The 24,255-nt window shown below is 41.5% G+C and overlaps 1 protein-coding gene across 6 annotated transcripts in view; it reads right to left on the bottom strand.

Moving 5' to 3' along the window:
- Nucleotides 1-24,255, bottom strand: part of TXNDC11 (thioredoxin domain containing 11) — a 78,030-nt gene that overhangs the window by 30,156 nt on the left and 23,619 nt on the right. For 5 of the 6 annotated variants that reach the window (XM_080682676.1, XM_080682673.1, XM_080682677.1 and 2 more), the window contains one exon: nucleotides 18,529-18,622. Coding sequence is in view for 4 of the 6 variants with exons in the window: in XM_080682673.1 (XP_080538799.1) it covers nucleotides 18,529-18,622 (94 nt within the window). In the remaining 2 variants the exon portion in view is untranslated. Of the gene's footprint in view, nucleotides 1-5,329; nucleotides 5,399-18,528; nucleotides 18,623-24,255 lie in introns of those variants that run through there. The other variant, XM_080682675.1, reaches the window with a different exon arrangement.

Consider the following 24,255-nt stretch of genomic DNA (forward strand, 5'->3'; position numbering starts at 1 on the left):
TTAGGGCGTGATCAGGCTAGCAGGCAGGTGAGCGGTTGAGAGCCAGCAATCCCGGATTGTGAGAGGGATGTCCAACTGCTGGTTTAGGCCCTATCCCGGATCGGGCCTGAACCGACAGTCGGACATCCCCCAGGGGGTCCCAGATTGGAGAGGGTGCAGGCTGGGCTGAGGGACTCCCCCCCAGAGCATGAATTTTGTGCACCAGGCCTCTAGTAATAAAATTAAAATCTCAATAAACTCAGTTAGCCAGGTAACTGGCCAGTTTAAAGTCTCTATTAAACATCCAGTGAAAGGTGTCAGAAAGACCACTGCAAGATATAATGGGATCTTAAAAAAACATCTGGGTAAAAGTATTAAGTACTGAGCAGTATCTACACCTGGTCATACAGGCAACTAAGTAGGTCAAGGTGACTTCAGCATGAAGACTGGCTTGCCTGCTGCTTGCTGAGAAAGGTGCTGAGCCCTTGGGCCCATGTCCACTTCCCACCTAGCCACCATGTAGGCCTACTGCATCACATCCCAGGGATACCCGGTGTGGATACAGGCAAGAGAACCAACACTACTCATGCTAATTCATTGTGTGCTTTGAGTAACAAATGGCCTTGCTTTATCCATTAAATCTTTACTTTGGCGCTTATGCAAGTTTACCCTTTGCTATCTTTTATGAGGTTGGGGTTCTTCTCTGCCACTAACAGAATGCTCCTTCCCTCTTTCCACACTCCCCTAGGCAGAGATTCCATTGACCTTTTTGTGCCTTCCATATTCCACTGTCACCATTTACCTTGAGTTGAAATTCCATCTGTTTTCCACTCAAATTCACCTGGCTCACTTGTGATCTTTCTGGTTTGCATCAAGGTTTTTTGTTTTTGGCTTTCTATATATTACTAGAGGCCTGGTGCACGAAATTCATGCACGGGGAGGGGGGGGGTGTCCCTCAGCCCAGCCTGCACCCTCTCCAATCTGGGATCCCTCTCACAATCCAGGACTGCTGGCTCCCAACTGCTCACCTGCCTGCCTTCCTGATTGCCCTTAACCACTCCCCTGCCAGCTTGATTGATGACTAACTACTCCCCTGCCAGCCTGATTGCCCCTAACTGCCCTCCCCTGCAGGCCTGGTCCCCCCCAACTGCCCTCCTCTGCCGGCCTCGTCACCCCTAACTGCCCTACCCTGCAGGCTTGATCACCCCCAACTGCCTTCCTTGCAGGCCTGGTCCCTCCCAACTGCCGTCCCCTGCTGGCCCGGTCCCCCCCAACTGCCCTTCCCTGCAGACTTGATCACCCCCAACTGCCTTCCCTTGCAGGCCTGGTCCCTCCCAACTGCCCTCCCTGCTGGCCTGATCACCCCCAACTGCCCTCCCTTGCAGGCCTGGCCCTTCCCTACTGCCCTCCCCTGCTGGCCATCTTGTGGCGGCCATCTTGTGTCCACATGGGGGCAACCATCTTTGACCACATAGGGGCAGCCATCTTGTGTGTTGGAGTGATGGTCAATTTGCATATTACTCTTTTATTAGATAGGATAGAGGCCTGGTGCACGGGTGGGGTCTAGCTGGTTTGCCCTGAAGTGTGTCCCAGATCGGGGTGGGGGTTCCCTTGGGGCGTGGGGTGGCCTTGGTGAGGGGCCTGTGGTGGTTTGCAGGCCGGCCACACCTCCCGGCGACCCAAGCGGAGGCCCTGGTATCTGGGATTTATTTATCTTCAATAATTGAAACTTTGTAGCCTTGAGCCGAGGTCAGGGCAGGCCAGGAAGCTTGGCTTCCTTCATCACCAGGGAAACCCAAGCTTCCTGCTCGCTCTGTGGCCGCCACCATTTTTGTTGGGATTTATTTAACTTCTATAATTGAAACTTTGTAGCCTTGAGCGGAGGCAAGGGCTGGCCAGGGCGGGCGGGGAAACTCCTGCTTGCTCCATGGCCGCAGCCATCTTGGTTGGGTTAATTTGCATACTCACTCCTGATTGGCTGGTGGATGTGGCTTGTGGATGTAGCGGAGTTACAGTCAATTTGCATGTTTCTCTTTTATTAGTGTAGAATATCAGACTACTATAGTCTGCTTAAAACCACTTGCCTTAAATCCAATTTTCTTAATTCAATTTTTTAGTATTAAAACTTCAGTTTAGTATTAGAGTAAAGCACAAACATTCTGAGGCAAGAACTACCTCAGTGAGACAAGTTATTAAAATTTTCAAACATTCCAGGAAGAATAAAATTCGTTTCTTCTGTTAGGAAAGAGAATATGTTTTTAACTGTGCTTTAAAATTAACAATGAAAGGTCCTGCCAGAGGCAAAGCTACACAACTGATACTCACCAAGTAACAGACTACCAGGAGCACACTCTGAAATGCTAACAACACAAGAAAATACCTGCAGTAGGCTCAAGTATCTTATGAAACAACTAGTGGCCCAGTGCACGAAACTCGTGCACAGAGGGGTTCCCTCAGCTCAGCCTGCACCCTCTCCAATAGGGGACCCCTTGGGGATAACCGGCAGCTGGACATCCCACTTGCAATCTGGGACCGCTGGCTCCTAACCACTCACCTGGCCTGCCTGATCACCCCTAACTGCCTCTGCCTGCCTGCCTGATTGCCCCTAACCTCTCTGCTTGCCTGCCTGATCGCTCCTAACTGCCCTCCTCTGCCAGCCTGATCTTGCCCCTAACTGATCTCCCCTGCCAGCCTGATCGCCCCCAACTGCCCTCCCTTGCTGGCCTGATGTCTCCCCCAACTGCTTTCCCCTGCCAGCCTGATCACCCCTAACCACCTCTGCCTCGGCCCCCGCCACCGTGGCTTTGTCTGGAAGGATGTCCAGTCTAATTAGCATATTACCCTTTTATTCGTATAGATTGCTTTTCCCTGGACACTTGGATAATAAGGCCTGTGCCACAGATGCACCATCCTGTATTGGTAGCCACTAGCTAAATGTGGCTAGTGAGCACTTGAAATATGAGCAACCTGGAAACTAAATTTTTAGCTTTATTTGATTTTTTTTTTAATACCAAGGATATGTTTATTGGTTTGAGAGGGGAAGGCAGAGAGAGAGGGAGAGAAACATCAACAACCAGTTGCCTCCTGTACACACCCCGACCAGGAACTGAACCCACAACCCAAGTATGTGCCCTAACCAGGAATCAAACCTGAAACCTTTCAGTGTACGCGAAGATGCTCCAACCAACGAGCCACACTGGCCAGGGCTGCTTTTAATTATTTTAATTTTAAAGTGATACTCAACACAGTCATTGGAAACTTTTATGTATGTTTACAACTTGGGTATGCAAATGACTTCTTCAACTGTAAATTTTATGAAACCTAAATACAGATCAAGTATTTCCGATAAAAAATTAGCATCTGAATTGATATGTGTTGTTAAGTGTAAAAGTATAAAAGACTTGGTCAAAAAAAGAATATAAAGTAACTCAATAGCCAAAACCGGTTTGACTCAGTGGATAGAGCGTCGGCTTGCGGACTCAAGGGTCCCAGGTTCAATTCCGGTCAAGGGCATGTACCTTGGTTGCGGGCACATCCCCAGTAGGGAGTGTGCAAGAGGCAGCTGATCGATGTTTCTCTCTCATTGATGTTTCTAGCTCTCTATCCCTCTCCCTTCCTCTCTGTAAAAAAATCAATAAAATATATTAAAAAAAAAATAAAGTAACTCAATAGTTTTCATATTAATACATGTTGAAATAATTGGGACACACTGGGTTAAATAAACTATATCATTAAATTAGTTTTACTTATTTTTCCTTAAATTTTAATTCAGCCACCAGAAAAATTTAAAATATCTACATGGTTCATGCTATATTTGAACAATGCCAGGGTAATAATGATGAAAAAGCAAGATTCATTTAACTCAGGAAGAAAATTAGGCTGAGATAATAAATCCAGTAACCAGTAAGTCTGTATAATGGGCAATTATCTAAGAAGGATACATAAAACAATATTTCTCAAATTTGAGGGAAGAAAACCCCTCCAATCCCCTCTCTCCTTCAGATAGAAAAAAAAAAGGGGGGGGGCCTCCAGACCTGGTGGCTCTAGGAAAAAAGTGCTGAGCTTCTGAAATAAATTCTCTCTCAGAGGCCTAAAGTAAGCAGTACTTGCTGTACCCACAAAGTAAGGTACCTAAGGACACTGAAAGAATAAACAGAATGTCTGAGTGAACAATGTGGAAATTTTCACATCAGAACTGGCCATCTGCTCTCTAGAAGACTTTTGTGTGAGCCAGTCTCTCTAGGACAGCCGTGGGCAAACTACGGCCCACGGGCCGCATCCGGCCCATTCGGCTGTTCTATCAGGCCCGCGGAGCCGAAAGAGCGGAGGGTTCTCTTGCTCTCCCCTCCGCTCCTTCACCAGCAGCAGTGTTAACATGGCAACGTCGGGAAACACGGCCGCAGCTCCTTCTTCTGAGGGGCGGATTTATATCCGCCCATTCAGTAGAAGGAACAACCTCTCAATCTTCCAGAGGCTCCTTGTAATGCCCGCGGACGCGTCCCCCGACATCACCCTGGGAATGTGTAGACACGTTATCGTGCTGATGTAGGGAGACACGCCCCTGGAGAGCACAGTATCAGAGCATTAGCTAAAAAGGAGACCAACAACACTGTTCCCACTGAAGTTGATGTTTTAAAGACCAAAAACCTTTCAACCCAGTCTACAGTGCCATCTACATCTACGTCCCGGGCATAATTTGGAAGTTGCACTAAAGAAAATGTTTAATTTACTGTTTACACATTTTGTTCTTTTCTCTTCGTTTTAGTTTTAAATTATTTTATTATATTTAAGTTTAATTTGAAAGGCTTTTGTACCTTTCCTTTGTTAGGCAATTATATTTTGCCTTTGCCATCTTCAATATAAGGTATGTTATTGTGCTATGATTCCTCCATTTTTTGAAGTTTCAAATTATAATAATTAGTGTTTACATTCTTCTTGTTAAAATGTTTGAAATGAATAAAACTATTGAAATAAAATAAAAAAAAGACCGTACCCTTTTATGTAATGATGTTTACTTTGAATTTATATTAGTTCACACAAACACTCCATCCATGCTTTTGTTCCGGCCCTCCGGTCCAGTTTAAGAACCCATTGTGGCCCTCGAGTCAAAAAGTTTGCCCACCCCTAGGATCACTGAAATGAAACGGAATTATCAGGTCAGGAAAAATCCTCATGAAGGTAACTACTAACAAATAAATCATGACATACTTCAAAGCTAAATACCACTGGATTACATCACATGGCTTTTAATCAGTATGGCTAGGAAGTCATATACTTCCTGGGGAATTTCTCTCACTTCTTTACTCTGGGAAGTAGTGACATTCCAAAAGGCAAACCTGTAATGTGGTACCTTTCATCCTGGAAAGAGTCCTCATTTTACTCTATACTCTGCCATTTTATTAACTTCTGCTTTCCCACTCTTCTTTCCAAGGTTTTGGACAAGGAAGAAAAAAGAAAATATAGGATTATATAAAACAGGTAACAACAACCTCTCCAATGTTACTTAGCACTTACATAGTGACTCAATTTCTCACTTGATAATGACTCACGCATTTCCAATGATAAATACATTACCAAAATTAAAAAGCCTTGAAAGAAATGTAATAGATTACAGAAATGTTTGTTTTTAATATATGAACTATCCGATTACTTGCAATTTCCCCTAGAAATGCAGCTTTGGGATGTGTATATTTTCAAAATTCTTAATATAAAGCACAAAGCAATTATCTGGAAAAAAAAAAAAAAAACCCTGGCATTTGGGCACCATAAATACAATATGCATATTTTGGTGCTTGCCAAAATACTGCTAAACCCTAAGTAAACATGTAAGTCCTTAGTTGTGATTCTTTTTTTCTTGTGAGTTAAGGAGGAAGAGAAGAGAAATCAGTTCCAACTACATTATCTTAGGGCAGTGGTCGGCAAACTTAGTCAACAGAGCAGCAAGCCGCAAGCAGTTTGCCGACCACTGTTTTAGGGGAACATAAATTATAGAGCTAAATATGCACTGGCACATATACTAATATGACAGTAAACTACTCTCACACCAGCTGGTCCCATTTAACCAAAGCACAGTATTAAAATGATCAATTAGAATACTTCCCTTATATGTATTTCAATTAAATTCCTTTCAATAGCCTTGTTGAAGGATCATAAAAGAAACATATCTGCTTAGAAATGCCTCCTACACTCCCTTTTAGGCTGTTCTTTATCGTCCAGCATGGAGTCACATGTTCACCCCCAAACAACCCTTTACAAATATAAAAACAATTCTTAGCTCGCAGGCCTACAAAAACAAGCCAAGAGCCAATGCATTTTTCAAGTTGAAGTGTCCTTCAGAGGCAACTAGGGCAAGGCTCCTTTATCTTACAGATGGGAACCAGAGAAGGGGTGACTGAGTGGGTCCTGGTCACACAGGATACTTTCACTAAAATGATTTGTTACTGCCTATTGGAACTTGTTGTTAGGAAGATACCACTGAAATCCAATGGAAAATAAGAAAACAATGCTAACTGCCAAGTAGGAGACATAGCCAACCAGTGCAGAAGTTCCAAGAAGGGGACCAGTAGTATGGAAATCTTCCTATCATGTCCACAATGTGCCAGACATCATCCTAGCTAGACAATATTTATCAATCCCATAGGCCTTCAGTTACATTTAAAAATGAGACAGGAGACATTAGAAAAAGGCACTATACTTAAAGCAGTATCATGGGCAAGGCCAGGAGGTAAAAATCAGCATATTGTACCACCTGCCTCATCCCAGGAGTACAGCAGTAAATGGAGTAACTTGGTCCTGAGCTCATCTCAGCTCCTCCTTTATGGTATCTGACAATATTAATTTGCTATTTCTGCTATAAGAAATTACCACACATTTAGTAGCGTAGAACACCATAAATTTATCTTATAGTTCTAGAGATCAGAAGGGCCTCACTGAAATAAAATCAAGGTGTTAGCTGGGCAAGTTCCTTTAAGGAGAATCCATCTCCCTGTCTTTTCCAGCTTCTAGAGTTTACCTGCATTTCTTGGCTTGTGGCTCCCATACATCTTCAAAGCCAATAATGGCCAGACAAGTCCTTCCCACAGTGTACCACTTTGATACTATGCTTTAGTTCTTGATTCCACTTTTAAGCATCCTTCTGATTATATTGGATACTCCAGGTTAAGTTCCTTTTCTCAATATCAGATGACTAGCAACCCAATTCCATGTGCAACCTCAAATTCCCCCTTGCCATATAACATAACATATTCACAGGTTCTGATGATTAGAATGTGGACATCTTTGAGGAGCTATTATTCTGCCTACCAGAGTCACCTTGAGTCAATAAGCAATCTCCTCAGAGCCTCTGTTTCCTCACCTGAGATAATAACACTGTGCTAACAGTTCCTACTGCAAAGAGTGGCAGTGAAGACTGAATCATGCAGGTAAAGTGCTTGACTCATGAAAGGGCTCTGTCCAGAATCAGCTGATCATGTTCAACTTTACATAAAAAGTGGTCAAACAGAGATCAGAACTGGATTTGTCTGCACTCAGTTGTTTCACTATAAGCTTGTGACCTTATTTTAAGATTTTTAATGTTTGTGGTTCTTCATCTAGGAGTCTTATCGCAGCTTCAAAACGAACAAAAACAGAAAACCTAGAAGGATCGACACACACACACACACACACACACACACACACACCCTAAAACAGGACAACTTAAAAAGGTAGAAATTATCATAAAACAATTAGAAAGTAAAGATGGTTCAATAAAAAAAACAACACATATTTTTATTATTTCAGAGTGGAAGGGAGAGGGAGAGAGAAACATCAATGATGAGAGCGAATCATCTATCAGCTGCCTCCTGCACAATCTCCACTGGGGATCAAGCCCACAACCTGAGCATGTGCCCTGACCAGGAATTGAACCGTGACCTCCTGGTTCATAGGTCAACGTTCAACCACTGAGCCATACCGGCTGCGAAAGATGGTATAATTTTTTAGATACATGGATTCAAGGCATCAAAATATATACAAAGACCACTAAATTTGGTTCTGAGCTTCCTGCACAACTTTTGCTTTCTCCAATCCCTTATATCTTTCTCTCTCTCTAGTTTTTAACACACTTACCTGAAGACTGACCTCTCATTCTCCTGGGAAACCCTCCATACCCCTAGTGCCAACTCCTCAGAGCAGTCTTCCCTGAATTAATCAACTGACCTCCACGATCCAACAAAGCTTGTCACAGACCTGTCACCACACTCATACTACGGGCAAGCCTACATGTTGGCCACACTAGCTGGTGGCACTACTGATGTCAGGGAACAAGTTTTATTCATCTTTATAGCTATAATTATAGTAGATCCTCAAATGTTTGTTGAATTAGTAAGTCATGCTTCTGAATCTAACTTAAAGTGTGAGGAGGTCCATTTTTGGCCTTAGTTCTTATGTAGCAGCATTTACAAGACTTAAGAGATATGTAATAATGGGAATAAAAGCATCTCTTATGATATATGATGACAACCTTGCTAAAATAATAGCAACATATTAAAAAGTCAATTTTAAGTATGGGTACCAAAAGTATGAAATTCCTAATATGTTTATTCTAATGTGCATTAATCAGTACCCAGAGGGCATGACAGATAGAAAATGATTTCCTTCTATGAGTGAGTGTAGTGACAACTATGAGATTATCAGAGAAAACCAAGGGATCCTAGAACCATCTTCATTCATGGGCTATTGTTATACCCAATGCCTGGTCCAAACTCTGAAGAGTTAGACCCAGGGCCCTGGCAGGTTTGGCTCAGTGAATAGAGCATAGGCCCATGGACTGAAGAGTCATGGGTTCAATTCCGGTTAAGATCACGTACCTTGGTTGCAGGTTCGAACCCTGGTTGGGGTGCATGTGGGAGGTAACCAATTAATGTGTCTCTCTCACATCAATGTTTCTCTCTGTCTCTCCCCCACCTTTCGCTCTCTCTAAAAATCAATGGAAAAATATCCTCCGGTGGGAATTAACAACAACAACAACAACCAAAGAGTTAGACCCAGGAACACAAGAAAATAAAGCAATTTCAGCATCAATCTTGCCTAAGATGTCAGTTCATTGTTTTTTAAATGCCTTTAAGAATGTCACCTACAGGGTAAAAAAATCCTACCCTTCAGACCTCTTGATGTTTTATAAAATTTCACAAACTAACAGAAAAGTGCTCCAAAAAAGCTTTATTTATGAATAAAGATATAGAGGAGGGCGCTTTTATATATACTGACTCAATTCTACCAGCAAAGCACAGCACCATCAGATGCCACCTGGTGGCATAGAAGGACCCTACACTGGAATTATAAATTTTTCCCTCTAAGAAATTCCTCTTTAAAAATTCATTACAGATTGCAGGAAACCAAGATGGCAGCATAGGTAAGCACCTAAACTGCTGCCTCGCACAACAATTTCAAAACTACAACTAAAAGACAGAACGGACACCATCCAGAACCACAGGAAAGCTGGCTGAGTGAAAATTCTACAACTAGAAGGAAAGAGAAAAGCTCACAGAGAATTGGAGGTACGGCAAAGGGTCTTTGTCCGCGCAGAGAGGAAGGGCGGCTGAGAGCCTGGCTGACTTTCTCTGGCGGAAGGGGGAAGGAAGCCCCCGACCGCACTGAACCCCAGTTCTGACTGCACTGAACTCCAGTTCCGGGCGAGCCCCTGGGACCCACGCTCTTACGGGGGGAGTCTGGACTCTCAGGCGGAGACTCCGGAGCTGGGGAAGGCAGAGGTCTGAAGGAGCACGCGTGCCACTGCGCACAAAGGCTGCAAAGGTTGCCACAGGCTTTCCCTAGTGGAAGGGAGTCAGAGGCTCCTGAATGCACTGGGCCCCAGTTCTGACTGCACTGAACCCCGGTTCCAGGCGAGCCCCTGGGGACCCACGCTCTTGTGGGGGGAGTCTGGACTCTCGGGCGGAGACTCCGGAGCCGGGGAAGGCAGAGGTCTGAAGGAGCACGCGTGCCAGTGCGCACAAAGGCTGCAGAGGTTGCCACAGGCTTTCCCTAGTGGAAGGGAGTCAGAGGCTCCTGACTGCACTGAGCCCCAGTTCTGACTGCACTGGACCCCAGTTCCAGGCGAGCCCCTGGGGACCCACGCTCTCGTGGGGAGAGTCTGGACTCTCCGGCGGAGACTCGGGAGCTGGGGAAGGCAGAGGTCTATGCGTGCGCGCAAGGACAAGGCTGACGGGAAGCCAAGACTCTCTGCTCCGCCCTGAGACTCCACCCCATCCAAGCTGAGCACAGAGGCTATTGCAATTTGGCAAGTCTAATCCTATAAGGCTGTCTCCAGCACTGAACTTCTCCCAGCGTAGACGTAGCTGATCCTTACAGCCAATTGGCCTGGAGGTCAATTCCTCCCAGTGATACCAACAACAATCAAGACTTAATTACAACAAGGCTGTACACACAGTCCACAAAGGGGTGCACCAAGAGTGTCCACCTCAGGTTAACTGGGGAGGCCGACCCACTGGGCCATATAGGAAACCTAGCACAAAAATTTACCCTACCAACTCAGGGAAGCAGTGAAAATGTGGCATCAAAGAAACAGATCACAAACGAAAGAAATGGAGGAAAACAAACGAATGGATATAGAATTCAAAACCACGGTTATAAGGCTTTTCAAGAATATCCTAGAAAAGGCCGATAAATATAACGAGACCCTCGAAGATATGAAAAAGGACCAACTAGAAATTAAACATACACTGACTGAAATAAAAAATATTATACAGAGACCCAAAAACAGACAAGAGGAACACAAAAATCAAGTCAAAGAATTGAATTACAAAGAAGCAAAAAACACTCAACCGAAAAAGCAAAAAGCAAAAAAAAAAATCCAAAAAGTTGAAGATAGTGTAAGAAGACTCTGGGACAACTTCAAGCGTACCAACATCAGAATTATGGGAGTGCCAGAAGAAGAGAGAGAGCAAGATACTGAAAACCTATTGGAAGAAATAATGACCGAAAACTTCCCACACCTGGTGAAAGAAATAGACTTACAAGTCCAGGAAGCGCACAGAACCCCAAACAAAAGGAATCCAAAGAGGACCACACCAAGACACATCATAATTAAAATGCCAAGAGCAAAAGACAAAGAGAGAATATTAAAAGCAGCAAGAGAAAAACAGTTAATTACCTACAAGGGAGCACCCATACGACTGTCAGCTGATTTCTCAACAGAAACTATGCAGGCCAGACGGGAGTGGCAAGAAATTTTCAATGTGATGAATAGCAAGAACCTACAACCAAGATTACTCTACCCAGCAAAGCTATCATTCAGAATTGAAGGGCAGATAAAGAGCTTCACAGATAAGAAAAAGCTAAAGGAGTTCATCACCACCAAACCAGTATTATATGAAATGCTGAAAGGTATTCTTAAAGAAGAGGAAGAAGAAAAAAGTAAAGATAAAAATTATGAACAACAAATACATATCTATCAACAAGTGAACCTAAAAATCAAGTGAATTAAAAACCTGAGGAACAGAATAATCTGGTGAATATAATAGAATCAGGGGCATAGAAAGGGAGTGGACTGATAATTCTCAGGGGGAAAGGGGTATGGGGGGTTCAGGAAGAGACTGGACAAAAATCATACACCTATGGATGAGGACAGTGAGGGGGGAGGTAAGGGCAGAAGGTGGGGTGGGAACCGGGTGGAGGGGAGCTATGGGGGGAAAAAGGAGAAACAATTGTAATAATCTGAATAAAGATTTATTTAAAAAAAATTCATTACAACACTATTTCCCAAAGGGTGTTCCTTAGAAAACTGATGCCACAAAGTTCCCCTGGTAACTAAGTTTAGAAATTCGTAAAGGTGTTAGAAGGAAGTAAAAATGTTGTCTTTAATTAATAGTTTAGTGTATTTTCTTTTTTTAAAAATTTATCCCCCCTACACCCTTTTTCACCTCCACCCACTCCCCTTTCTCCCAAAATCACCACACTATTATCTGTGTCCATGAGTTCTTTCTCTTTTGCCTTTTTTGCTCAATCCTCCTCCTCCCCAACCCCCCCTCCCAAAGCTGTCTGCCTGCTCTCTATGAGTCTGTCTCTATTTTGCTTGTTAATTCAGTTATAGTGTATTTTCAAGATGACACTTAAGTATCATGTGAATTTCAATTCAATTAAATAGGATTTTAGTGTCAGAGGACACTGAGAAGCCAGTGGAAAAAGTAAGGAGAACGAACCAGGCAGGGGCACCGAAGAGTTCTGCTGTGAATGATTCCCACATATTGGTCTCTGGAACCTGAAAGGAGAGTGGTGGTGGTGCGAGGGGACCCAAAATGACTTAACATCCCACTACTAAAATCATTCTCATTTGAGCAATTTCAAGATAAAGTGTCCTTTATTAGTCATTCATTCAACCTCTCAGTTACAACATTGATCAAGCTATAGGAGTAAGAAGGCAAAACCTTGGCTTTAAGGCACTCAATAAATATTATCTGAACAAATTCTTTTCATTCAACCTACCCTAGAGATGCAGACAGTTATATAGTGAGGACACCATGAAGTATGAGAAGCAGATATGGAGTGCTACAGGAAAAGGGAGGAGGAACACCTGTGCCCACTGGTTGGTCAAGTTACATAATACCTGGTGTAGATGCTTTTAAGAAAACAGACACAATACTTTAAGTGCTTTCAGCCAGGTGGCTTTCTAATTAAGCTATTATAGACTTTAAGACTATTACTTTATTTACACCTGATGTATTTCACACAGATGTGACTTGGTAAAACAAGCATTTAACTCCACCCTCCCTCTCTAATTTGAGAGACAGTCTCAAACATAGAAAAGTCAAATATTTTGTTTGCGTTTACAGATTCTGTCAAGGGCAGACAGAGGGTAACGATCAGGCACTGCCAGTTCCCAAGCTACTGCTTTACTCCCAACAGCACTGCATCCCTATTGTAGGTTGAATGAAAAGAAGAGTACCTCAATTTATTGCAAATTTTCTTTTTTAAAATAAGTCACTAACCATAGAAGAATATAACATTTTACCAGAAAACATTTTTACAGCGAATAATGAAATGAGATGGAAAAAAAAATCAAGCAACCAACCAAAAATACTGACCCCCTTCTACCAAATTTTTTTTAACAAAGAAAGAAAGAAGCTTGTCCGCCAAGACCAAATGTGAAAAAATTAAAAGAGGAACAAGTGCCCGCTGGCATGGCTTAGTGGTTGACCATCGGTCGACCTATGAACCAAGAAGTCACGGTTCAATTCCTGATGGGGGCACATGCCCGAGTTGTGGGTACAATCCCCAGTGTGGGATATGCAGGAGGCAGCTAATCAATGATTCTCTCATCACTGATGTTTTTCTCTCTCTCTGCCTCTCCTTTCCTCTCTGAAATGAAGAAAAAATATTTTTTTAAAAAAAGAGGATCAGGCTTTGCAGTCTGGGAAGAGTGGAGAAGTCCGAGACTGGTTTCCCTCAAAATCTTGAAACATACACAGTCTGCCGGCCCAGAAAATCATTCCACATTTTGAAATGTTTAAACATTAATAAGGGATGTATGAGGCCTATTATAAAAAAATAAAAGAAAGTATTGAATAAATGAATAATCATGTTGTGATCCTAGAAAAGGAAGCTGAATATTATGAACATGTCAATAACTCTAAGTCAATTTATATGTTTAATATAATTCCAACCAAAATCCAGCCAAGTGCATTAACAGATATAAAAGAATATTCCATAAAACACAAGAATTAGAGAAAGCAGAGTATAGACTTTACTTAAAATCAAGAAATGATATATTTACTCTTATAAAAGGAGGTATCTAGACCAAGAGAAAACATAGAAATAGACCCAATTACAGGCAAGAAAATATTTGGTGATAAAGCAGGCATCATCAAGATGAGAGCAAAAGGAAACATTATTTTGTAAATGGTGCTAACTTATTACCCAACTAGAGGCCCAGTGCACAAAATTCGTGCATGGGGGGGGGGGCAGGGGTCCCCTCAGCCAGCCTGTACCCTCTCCAATCCGGGACTCCTTGCCGGTTTCGGGCCTAAACTGGCCGTCGGACATCCTCTCACAATCCTGGACCGCTGGCTCCTAATTGCTTACCTGCCTGCCTGCCTGGTTGCCCCTAACTGCCCCCGCCCCTCCCTCCCGCCAGCCTGATCGCCCCTAACTGCCCCTCCCTACTGGCCTGGTCGCCCCCAACTGCCCCCCTCTGCCAGCCTGGTCGCCCCTAACTGCCACCCCTGCCGGCCTAGTCGCCCCTCACTGCCCCCTACCAGCCTAATCGCCCCCAAATACCCCCCCCCCGCCGGCCTGGTCGACCCTAACTGCTCCCCCCCCCAGCCAGCCTGGTCGCTTCTTACTGCCCCACCCTGCCGGCCTGGCCACCCCCAACTTCCCCCCTCTGCCGGCCTGGTTGCCCCTAATTGCCCCCCCTACCGGCCTGGTTGCCCCCAACTGCCCCCCCTGCTGGCCTGGTCGCCTCCAAATGCCCCGCCGCCGGCCTGATCACCCCATGCAGCCTGCTGGTCAGTCATTTGGTCGTCCCTCACTAACCCCCCTGCCAGCCTAGTTGCCCCACACAGCTTGCTTGTTCAGTCATTTGGTTGTCCCTCACTAATCCCCCTGCCAGCCTGGTTGTAAGGCAGCCATCTTGTGAGGGCATGAGGGTCAATTTGTATATTATCTCCTTATTATATAGGAGGATAAGAAGGGGGGGGGCAGGGAGGACCAACTGTGCTCTATATTTTAAGCCAAAGTAAATTTATAAAAAAGAAAGTGAACTAAGTAGTGATCAGATTTTTAGAAAAACATATTTTTTAATATGTTTCTATTGATTTGAGAAAGAGAGGAAGGGAGAAGGAAAGGTAGAAACATCAATGAGAGAGAAACATCAACACTGATCGGCTTCCTCCTGCAAAGCCCCCTGCTGGGGGATTGAGCCTGCAATCTGGGCATGTGCCCTGACCAGGAATCCAACCAGTGACCTCATGGTGCATGTGTTAATGCTCAACCACTGAGCCACACTGGCCCAGCAAAAAAACATTTTTTAATCAAGAAAAGAAAAAAATCCACAACTCGGCCAGTGTGGCTCAGCAGTTGAGCAAGGACCTATTAACCAAGGGGTCACGATTCGAGTCCCAGTCAGGGCACATGCCTGATTGCAGGATCAATTCCCAGTGTGGGGCCTGCAGGAGGCAGCCAATCAATGATTCACACTATCATTGTTGTTTCTATCTCTCCCTTTCCCCTCCTCTCTGAAATCAATAAAAATATATTATTAAAAAAAGAGAAGAAAAGAAACCACAGCCTTGGCTGGTGTGGCTCAGTTGGTTGACCATTATCCCGAGCACTGAAAGGTAGCAGGTTGGATTCATGGGTAGGGCACATGCCCAGGTTGAGGGTTCAGTCCCTAGTTGGGGTGCATAGGGGAGGCAACCTATTGATGTTTCTCTCTCTCTCTGAAATCAATAAAGAAAACATATTTTAAAAAGAAAAAGAACCACAGATTTAATTACATGAAAATATAGAACTGCTATATAAAAAATGATAATAAACCAGCTAGGAAAACAATAAACAGAAATATAACAAAGGGTTACTGCCCACACCACCTAACAGGCAGGCCTTTATAAACTGACAAATCAAGACCAAGACTGAGATCAACAGGTAAAGGACATGGATAACTGTGATGAAATAGTTAAAACAACAAAAAGAGAAAGCAGTTAACATTAAGTGCTGAGGTGGTAAGTAAAATCTCCCTAATTTCCTTATTATAAGGTGCAAAAATATCAAACACTAGATAAATAATATTAAAGGAATGGCAATGGTAAAGTCCCATGGAACCAGATCTTACAACATTGTTGAGGGCAGGAATGAGCTACCCGCCCTCTTAGCACATCCCCAGCACCTAGGCATGATGCTTCATATATGGTACATGCTCCAAATATTTGTAAACCAATGCCCAGCTAGTCTCAAGAAACAAATGTCACAGGCTATTTCTAAGACAATTTTTTAAAAATCACTGAGGCAATGGAAAGACGTGCATTTTGTAAATGCTTGTGGCTTGTTGAACCAGAACATCTGCTTTCTACTACAACAGTCTAAACCAGGGGTGGGCAAACTTTTTGACTCGAGGGCCACAATGGGTTCTTAAACTGGAACGGAGGGCCGGAACAAAAGCATGGATGGAGTGTTTGTGTAAACTAATATAAATTCAAAGTAAAGGAGCGGAGGGGAGAGCAAGAGAACCGGATAGAACAGCCGGATCCGGCCCGTGGGCCGTAGTTTGCCCAAGGCTGGTCTAAACACTTCTTCAGTTAAGCTCTATAGCCAAATGTTAAGTGTGTCAAAGGTTCCTCAGGCCTTATTCTGTATATACAATCTAAACACAATACTAACCCAGAATTTACACTTCAAGCTGTACCATTAAAAAAGAAGTGTGCATATGTTTCTCTTATTGAACAATTGCTATTAATAAATAAGTTAAAATTATTTGACTTCAAGGTAAGAGAAAGAAAAGAGGAAAAAAGCCTAGATGCCTAAAGCATGCTTTACTTTAGGTAGTCCTTCATAGTGCACATATTATGGAAAATCATTCCAAATTTGTCTTTTTCTTCTAAAAATGGTTCACTAAGCTAAGTGGCAGATTATCCACCAAAAATGAGGTGAAAAATGATTAATTAGAATGAATCTCAGTTCTTGCGAAGTTCATATGCAACAGGATTTTACAAGACTGAACTAGAATCACATGGTAGGAAAGAAATGTAATAAGCTAAGCCAGACTAGATTTATTCTGAGAAGAAATTTCATGTAATCATTTGTCAAAATTAATGAATTGCTCAAAGAGCTTCATTTTGTACCTTCAAGTAGTTTTTACCCATTTATTGCCTTCCTTTGCTTAAAAACAGAAAAGAAAAAAAAAAGGAGTGAAAGGCTACTGAAAGATTTTTGCAAAAAGAAGCAATATTTTGGAAACCTCTGAATGAAAAGTAATACAAGATGAATCATCAGCACGTTATATAAACTAACTAGGTAACTAAATATATTTCCACAATTTTGAAATATCCTTTGACTAAGAACTTGAATGCTACCATCACTTTAGTGAATATCTCTAGGTTTCCCTTTCATATGTAATCTTCAGTTGAGATCTTCTTCAAAGGGCTTTACTTTTCAAAGAAGATTTTTTAAAATCTGCTTCTTAAGTTTAAACTGGTAGTATTTTGTTTTCAAAATTCAAACTAAGTCTTCTTAGTCATCTGAAGCTGTGCAGCTCAAAGTCTTTAAAATGGACAGAAAACATACTATGTGTCAGCTTGATCTCTTCTTCCAATGTTCCCTGGTCAAAAACATGAATACAGTAGATTCTCTATGCATAAAACCTTAAGATAATGTATATATTAAAATGGCCAGTCATATAATTGTTTGATGTATTAACAGTATACTACGGTATTACAACCAAAAAAATAATAATAAAGCAATCTAAGACCCAGTAGTAGAAGGTTAGTTACATATTTTTGGTTGAGCTACTGGGGAAAAGATAGTATGGCCGTTAATCTGATCACTCACTTGGCAAATAGTGATTGAGCTCCTGCTATGTACCAGACACTGGAGAAAGAATGCTAAACTGAAGACACATGGTCCTACCCTCAAAGTCCCACAGTCTGGGGAAGAAGACAGACATTAAACAAATCATCTCATAAATACATACATAAATACCAACCATGTTAAGTACTATGAAAGAAAACAACATGTTACCCAACTGAGATTGGAGGGTGCAGAAATGATATTTGAGGGGATTCTGAGGTATGAATAGGGGTTTGACAAATGGGGAGCTGAGCCCTAGGGACCGGGGAGGCAGGGGGCACAGTGAAGGCAGAAAGACTAGCACACACAAAGGTCCAAGTGTGAGGGAAAAGGGACTAGAATGAATACTAATTAAGTGACCATTGCTCTAGTCCAGGGAAGAGCAAGGGGCTAGGACTAGTGTGCTAACAAAGGAGATGGAGACGAGAGAGCAGATGAAAATGTATTCCACAGAGAATGGACATGATGCTATAACTGATATAAAGAAAGAACATGGAACAACATGAAAAAAAGGGCAGGATACAATGTTTAATTTAAAATGTAGGACCTCATATAATATATGATTTAGCTAAAGTGAAAAAAATACATTTGAGAACTGTGAAACTGGCAGTAGGCTTATAGTGTAATGTAACATGACTTTTATACTTGTAAACACTTCCTAAAGGAAATGTATTCCTAAATTATGGTACATCAACTGACAATATAACCATTACAAAATTGGACCAGAACTTACAACTATGAACACAAAAAAGAAATTATGATATAATAAAATTTAAAGTACAAAACCTATAATTGCAGACAGTATGATCAAGCTACATTTTAAAAGGCTAAAAACTAAGAGACTACAGAACATAAAACAATTATGTAATACAAATACAGAGAAAAAGAATCAAGAAAATGAAAGTAATCATAAAGATAACACATGCAAAAGAAGCTATCAATAGACATACATTTTTGTTAAAGTTCTAATGTCTTACTATAAATGATTTTTACCTTTCTTTAATGAATGTAATGCTGAAGTGAAGAAGGTCAAATAACCAGGAGGCTGGGGTGAACCACTGAACTCAAAGTACCCAAGTACTCCAGGCTGCAGGAACAAGAGCAGAATTAGGTGACTGAAGTATCACTAATCATTGTGCAATGGGGACATTTTAAAAAAAGAAAGACATGCCATTATAAAATGACAATTGTCATTTGCTGCTTTTCATTTTTTTTAAAAGCCTAACCACATGAAAAAAGTTGGGGTTTAGGGTGGACCTTTCCTTTCATTTAGGCAACAGGGTTAAGGGATACAATTGCAGCAGCTTTTACAGGGGGAGTCCATTCAGAGCTGAAACTTCTTTCCCTCTTCTTAAGTAGGTCTTTCCACTCTCTGTTGACAGTTCTCCTAGGTCCCAGGTTCAAAATCTCACCATCAAGTACAAGTACTCACTTACTTCTGTTTGGCAACTCCAGACAAGCTGTCAATTTCCTCGTAATCTTTCTTAGATTTATTTCTCCCTCAAATTGCTTTCTCGCATCCCAACACCCCTTCACACTTACTGGAAATCAGGTTAAATCTGATTTGCTCAACTTGTATTCCAGGTAGTTCTTCTAGGGGCTCTTTTCTCCCCCACACCCAGAACCCAGAATTCTACCATAAAAACCTTCCTCTCATCAGGTCAGTCTGCAAAGGACCCATCTCCTACTCTCTTGCACTTCTACCCCCACAAACTTATTTCCACCTGTTCATTCTACTTCTCTAAGCTTAGGACAGAATTCCCCTCCATTCTGCTAAACCAATAAATTATCTTCTCCAGATACATCCTGCCTTCCTGTTCAGAATAATTTCTTCCATCTTTGAAGGCCTTGTGGCACTCATTTTCTCTGGTTTTGTTCTGTAATGATTTTATCTGTCTTAAAAGCCAAACTGAGATTCCCGAAGAAAGAGTGCTAAGCTTAGAGTCAGAAGACTTAAGCTCAAGTCCAAAAGCTAAATGATCTTGGGTGAACCCTTCAAAGAGAAACCTCAGTTTCCTTATATAGCAAATGCGTCAATTTATCATAGTGTTACTGAGAAGAATGAGCTTGAACTATACAGCACTAGGCAAATGTAAAGAATTCTCTCTAGCCCTAAAGCATGCAACATCATGCTCTTAATAAATAATTGTGGAGCTGATTTGATCATTGGGGCAAAATCAGACCCAAAAGATAAGGTAGGAATTTCATCTGTTGGTAAAATTAAAATCAGTAATTTGTATAAAAAAAGAAAATTTCTGATCTGTAGTGGAACATACTATCTTTCAAATCCAAATCACTTGCTTACTGTCATAAAATTCAATTATTTATTTATTTTAAAAATATATTTTTATTGATTTCAGAGAGGAAAGGAAAGGGAGAGAGATAGAAACATCAATGATGAGAGAGAATCATTTTGATTGGCTGCCTCCTGCATGCTCCACACTGGGGATTGAGCCCACAATCTGGGCATGTGTCCTGATCCGGATCCAACTGTGACCTCCTGTTTCAACTACTGAGCCATGCCAGCCAGGCATGATTCAATTTTAAACAAATCACTTGGTTTTTATTCTGATAGAAATTGAGATAGTCAGAATGTTGAATCCTAATACTATCTAAGAAAATCCAGCAAATAACCAATTTCTAAAACAACTGAGAACATCAGAAAGCAAAGTATTGAAAACAGAAATTTTCTTTTACTAAACTCTTTCAAAAAAAATTTTTTTTTAATCCTCATCCGAGAATATGTTTAGAGAGGAAGGGAGAGAAAGGAAGAAAGAACAATGACGTGAAAGAAAAACATCAATCCATTACCTCCCGTATTCGCCCTGACCAGGTATTTGAATCCACAAATAGGAATGTGCCAACTGGAAATCAAACCCACAACCTGTTGGTGTATAGGATGATGTTCCAACCAACTGAGCTACCCGGCCAGGGCTCCTCCAAAATCTTTTTAGCAAGCCAATCCAGAATTGGCTGAAAGAAGAATTGCATACTGTTTGGGTTTCAAACCATGATACGATGGTGTAATAAACCTTACTACCAAGAACAAAAGGAAGACAAAATCTTCAGACATTCTAGTCACTTTAGTTAATATTGTATGCAAGATTACAAAAATGAAAACTAGTGGAAACAAAATGGACTCATTTAAGTTTCTTTATATTATAACCAATCTCCCAAACTGAAACCAAATGAAATAAATTCATTTAAATACCAATAAATGTTTCATTGCTAAAAATTAAATCAGAGGAATTTCACATCATGTTATCACCAATGACTTCACAGAAGTGAACATATGGCCCATAAACACATTTATAGCTACAGGAATGTATACAATTACATATATGTTTATATATAGAAATGCACACATGTACAGACATTAATGGAAATAAAAAAGTTTTTAAACCTTAGTCTTCAAGGGAAACTGCAATAAACCTTTAAAAATGTACAAAGGTTGGACCATTTGCAGGGGTCCTTTGTGGACATTTCTACAGGTTTATTCTTGTCGAGGGCATCACTGCTACAATTTTCCAAGGGGCTACATAGCTTGGACAAAGGAGCCTATCTTCAGAAGAACTGGTACTGAACTTTTCAAGTAGTTTGACCAAATAAATTTCATAAACAATACAAAGCAAATAATATCATATGCAAAATTATATTCTTTTAATTGCCAAAAACACAGATAAGATTCAACAACTGTATGAGATGATTTAAAGCTGTATACCAACTACCAAAAAAAAAAACAAAAACAAGAAAAACAGACAAAATATATTTTAAGTATTATTTTTAAAATATTCACCATACCGTGACAATCTGTATTAAGTTTTGAAAATTGGCCTGTTTGAGAATGTAACTTAAAATTAATATTTTAAAAATAATAAAAAGAAGAAATAAAGTGCTATTTATCTGTTTATTTCTATTACAAATTATCATTTAGAAGTTACTAAACTGGCTCTGGTTTTGCTTAAGATCAAACAAATTTTGCAACCATTTCCCCAAAGTTTCAGTGTCGCCTAACAGAAGCTGTATTTGAAAAGTGATTACATAGTCGGAACCAAGATGGAAGCATAGGTAAACACCTAAACTGCTACCTCGCACAACAATTTCAAAACTACAACTAAAAGACAAAACGTCTATCACCCAGAACCACGGGAAAGCTGGCTGAGTGGAAGTTCTACAACTAGAAGGAAAGAGAAAAGAGCATTGAGACGTGCACAAGCGTTGAAAAGCTGAGGTACAGAGGCGTGCGAATTGGGCTGGCAGCGGGCGACTGGGGCACTGCTTTTTTCAACCCGAAGGAAGACAAGCTCCCGATTACTTTGAACTCCAGTTTCTGGGGAGACGCTGGGGACCCAAACTCCTACGGGGAGAAGCTGGACTGTCTGCCATCGGGTCGGAAAATGAGGGTGGCTTTCTTGCAGAGGTGCATGCAGCAATCATTGTTTACTGCGCTGGGGCGCGGCGCGGGGACGCGGAAACGCGGAAACGCAGAGACGGCTGACTGGCAGCCATTGCTGTTTGCCACGCCCTAGCCTAGGGACTCCCTGAGACCCCACCCTGCACAATCTACAAACCCACCCAAGCTCCACACAGCGGCTTTTGCATATAAATGGCCTGCCCTATCGCAGCTTAACCTAACAAACTGCAGCTCTGGTCAGACAGCTCCAAAACCTCCATACCCCAAGCAAAGAGGAGAAAGCTGTAGTTCTCACTGTAGCTCCTGCTGGGTGGCCTCAGACAGTAGCTGACCTGCACCCCATTGGAGATCCAGAAGCTAGTGTATCTAGTGGTCAGTGTGAGATGACACCAGATTTCAACTACTCACATCCATAAGTGACACATTCAAGAGGCAGACTCAGTGAGCACCAAAGCCCCACTGAAGCAAGTCCTGCAAGTCCCCCATAAGCATGTCTCCAGCACAGCAGTTCTTCCATTATAGACACAGCGGGTCCTCACAGCCAATTAGCCTGGAGGTCAATTCCTCCCAATGTACCAACAGCAATCAAGGCTTAACTACACCAAGACTTTGCACTCAGCCCACAAAGGGGTGCACCAAGAGTGTCCACCTCAGGTGATAGGCTGAACCAGTGGTCACCTACCACAGAAAACCACTCCATCAACACAGGGAAGCAGCAAAATGCGGAGACAAAGAAACATGTCACGAATGAAAGAAATGGAGGAAAGCAAACTACTGGACATAGAGTTCAAAACCACATTTATAAGGTTACTCAAGAATCTTCTAAAAACCACCAAGAAACTTGATGAGACCTCCGAGGAGCTTAGTGAGACCTTCAAGGACCTTAATGAGAATGCCAAAAAAATGGAATAGGACCCGTCAAAAATTAAGCATACACTGTCTGCAATAAAGAATATACAGAAATTCAACTGTAGATCAAAGGACCCCAAGAATCAAACCAAAGATCTGAAATATGAGGAAACGAAAAGTGATTACATATTTCAGAGTTCCTTTCACAGTTCTTAAATCTGGAAAAAGAGGAGTTTGGGGAATAAAATTCATGCATATTTACATATGTAGATCTTTCTAGGTCAAGGTCCCTTGTTTGCTCAGCCACAAATAAACCAGGGGCTGGTTCAAAGCACAACTGTAACCCTGCCTAATATATTTTGAGGCTTTCAGCACATAAGCCAGCCTGACACTGGGTTATATAGATGGGGTGCAAGCCCTTCTGGTACATAAGTTGTCCCTCCTCACTCTGCTGCTTACCATAAGTAAGACCATCTGACCCCAGATTCCATCTGCAGTGTTTCTATTAATCCACTCCCAGATGCTTATAGCTACCAGGTAAACAGTCATGGGAACTCAACTGCAAAGAGGACACTACTCAACCCCCTACACTTTGTTTATCTGTTTTCCTTTGTTATATATCTCCACTTTAAAACTCCATAAAACAAAGGCTCTCTCTTGTTCATCACCATGTTTCCAGCACAGAGCAGTCACAAAATAAACATTTGTTAATGAATGAATGGAGATAAAAATGTAAATAAGACAATACTCCTTTATCAAGTTTACAATTTAGCAAAGAACATAACATAATGAATGCCAGATTATAATTTGACCTACTTTGTGTTTTTAATTCCATTCCATAATGTACAGTGTATTCAGTACCTGCAAGAATGAGGTTAGACTATTTATAGGAGGCCAGCAAATCCTCATGAAGACTAAATATTTATTTCCTAAGTGAATACTATTTGCAGTTTGGCATAAATTTCAGCAAATGATGTACACAACCTCTAGTGGTGTGATTTTATCAATGGCAATTGAAATATTTCTGCACTAATGTTAACTCACACCTAGAAAACTTAAAACTATTTAGTCCACGGTACTATAAAACTATAAAATGACAGAAACAGTATCTATTTATTTGCTCAACATTCAGGGTATTTTTACTAACAAATAACAGTATAACAGCAGGTAGCAGACATTCTACTAGATGTTTCTCCAACAAAATACTCAGGTTTTCTGTCACCTGACCATGCTTCCATCTCCAACACCATGCTTCCATCTCCAAAAGATTCCCAAGCCTATTCCCATCCTGTTTAAATGTAAAACAATTTGGTTTACCATAACTGATAAGAATAAATGAGTAGATGCATGCAAAATCACTACTCTTAAATGGGTAAATTATAGAAATTCATGAAAAGATTTAGAAAATATTTTGGCCGCATATGAAGATAAGAATTAAATAATATTGTTGGCATTTA

This window comes from Plecotus auritus (genome assembly GCF_963455305.1).
Source record: "Plecotus auritus genome assembly, chromosome: 7".
NCBI classification, from domain to species: Eukaryota; Metazoa; Chordata; class Mammalia; order Chiroptera; family Vespertilionidae; genus Plecotus; species Plecotus auritus.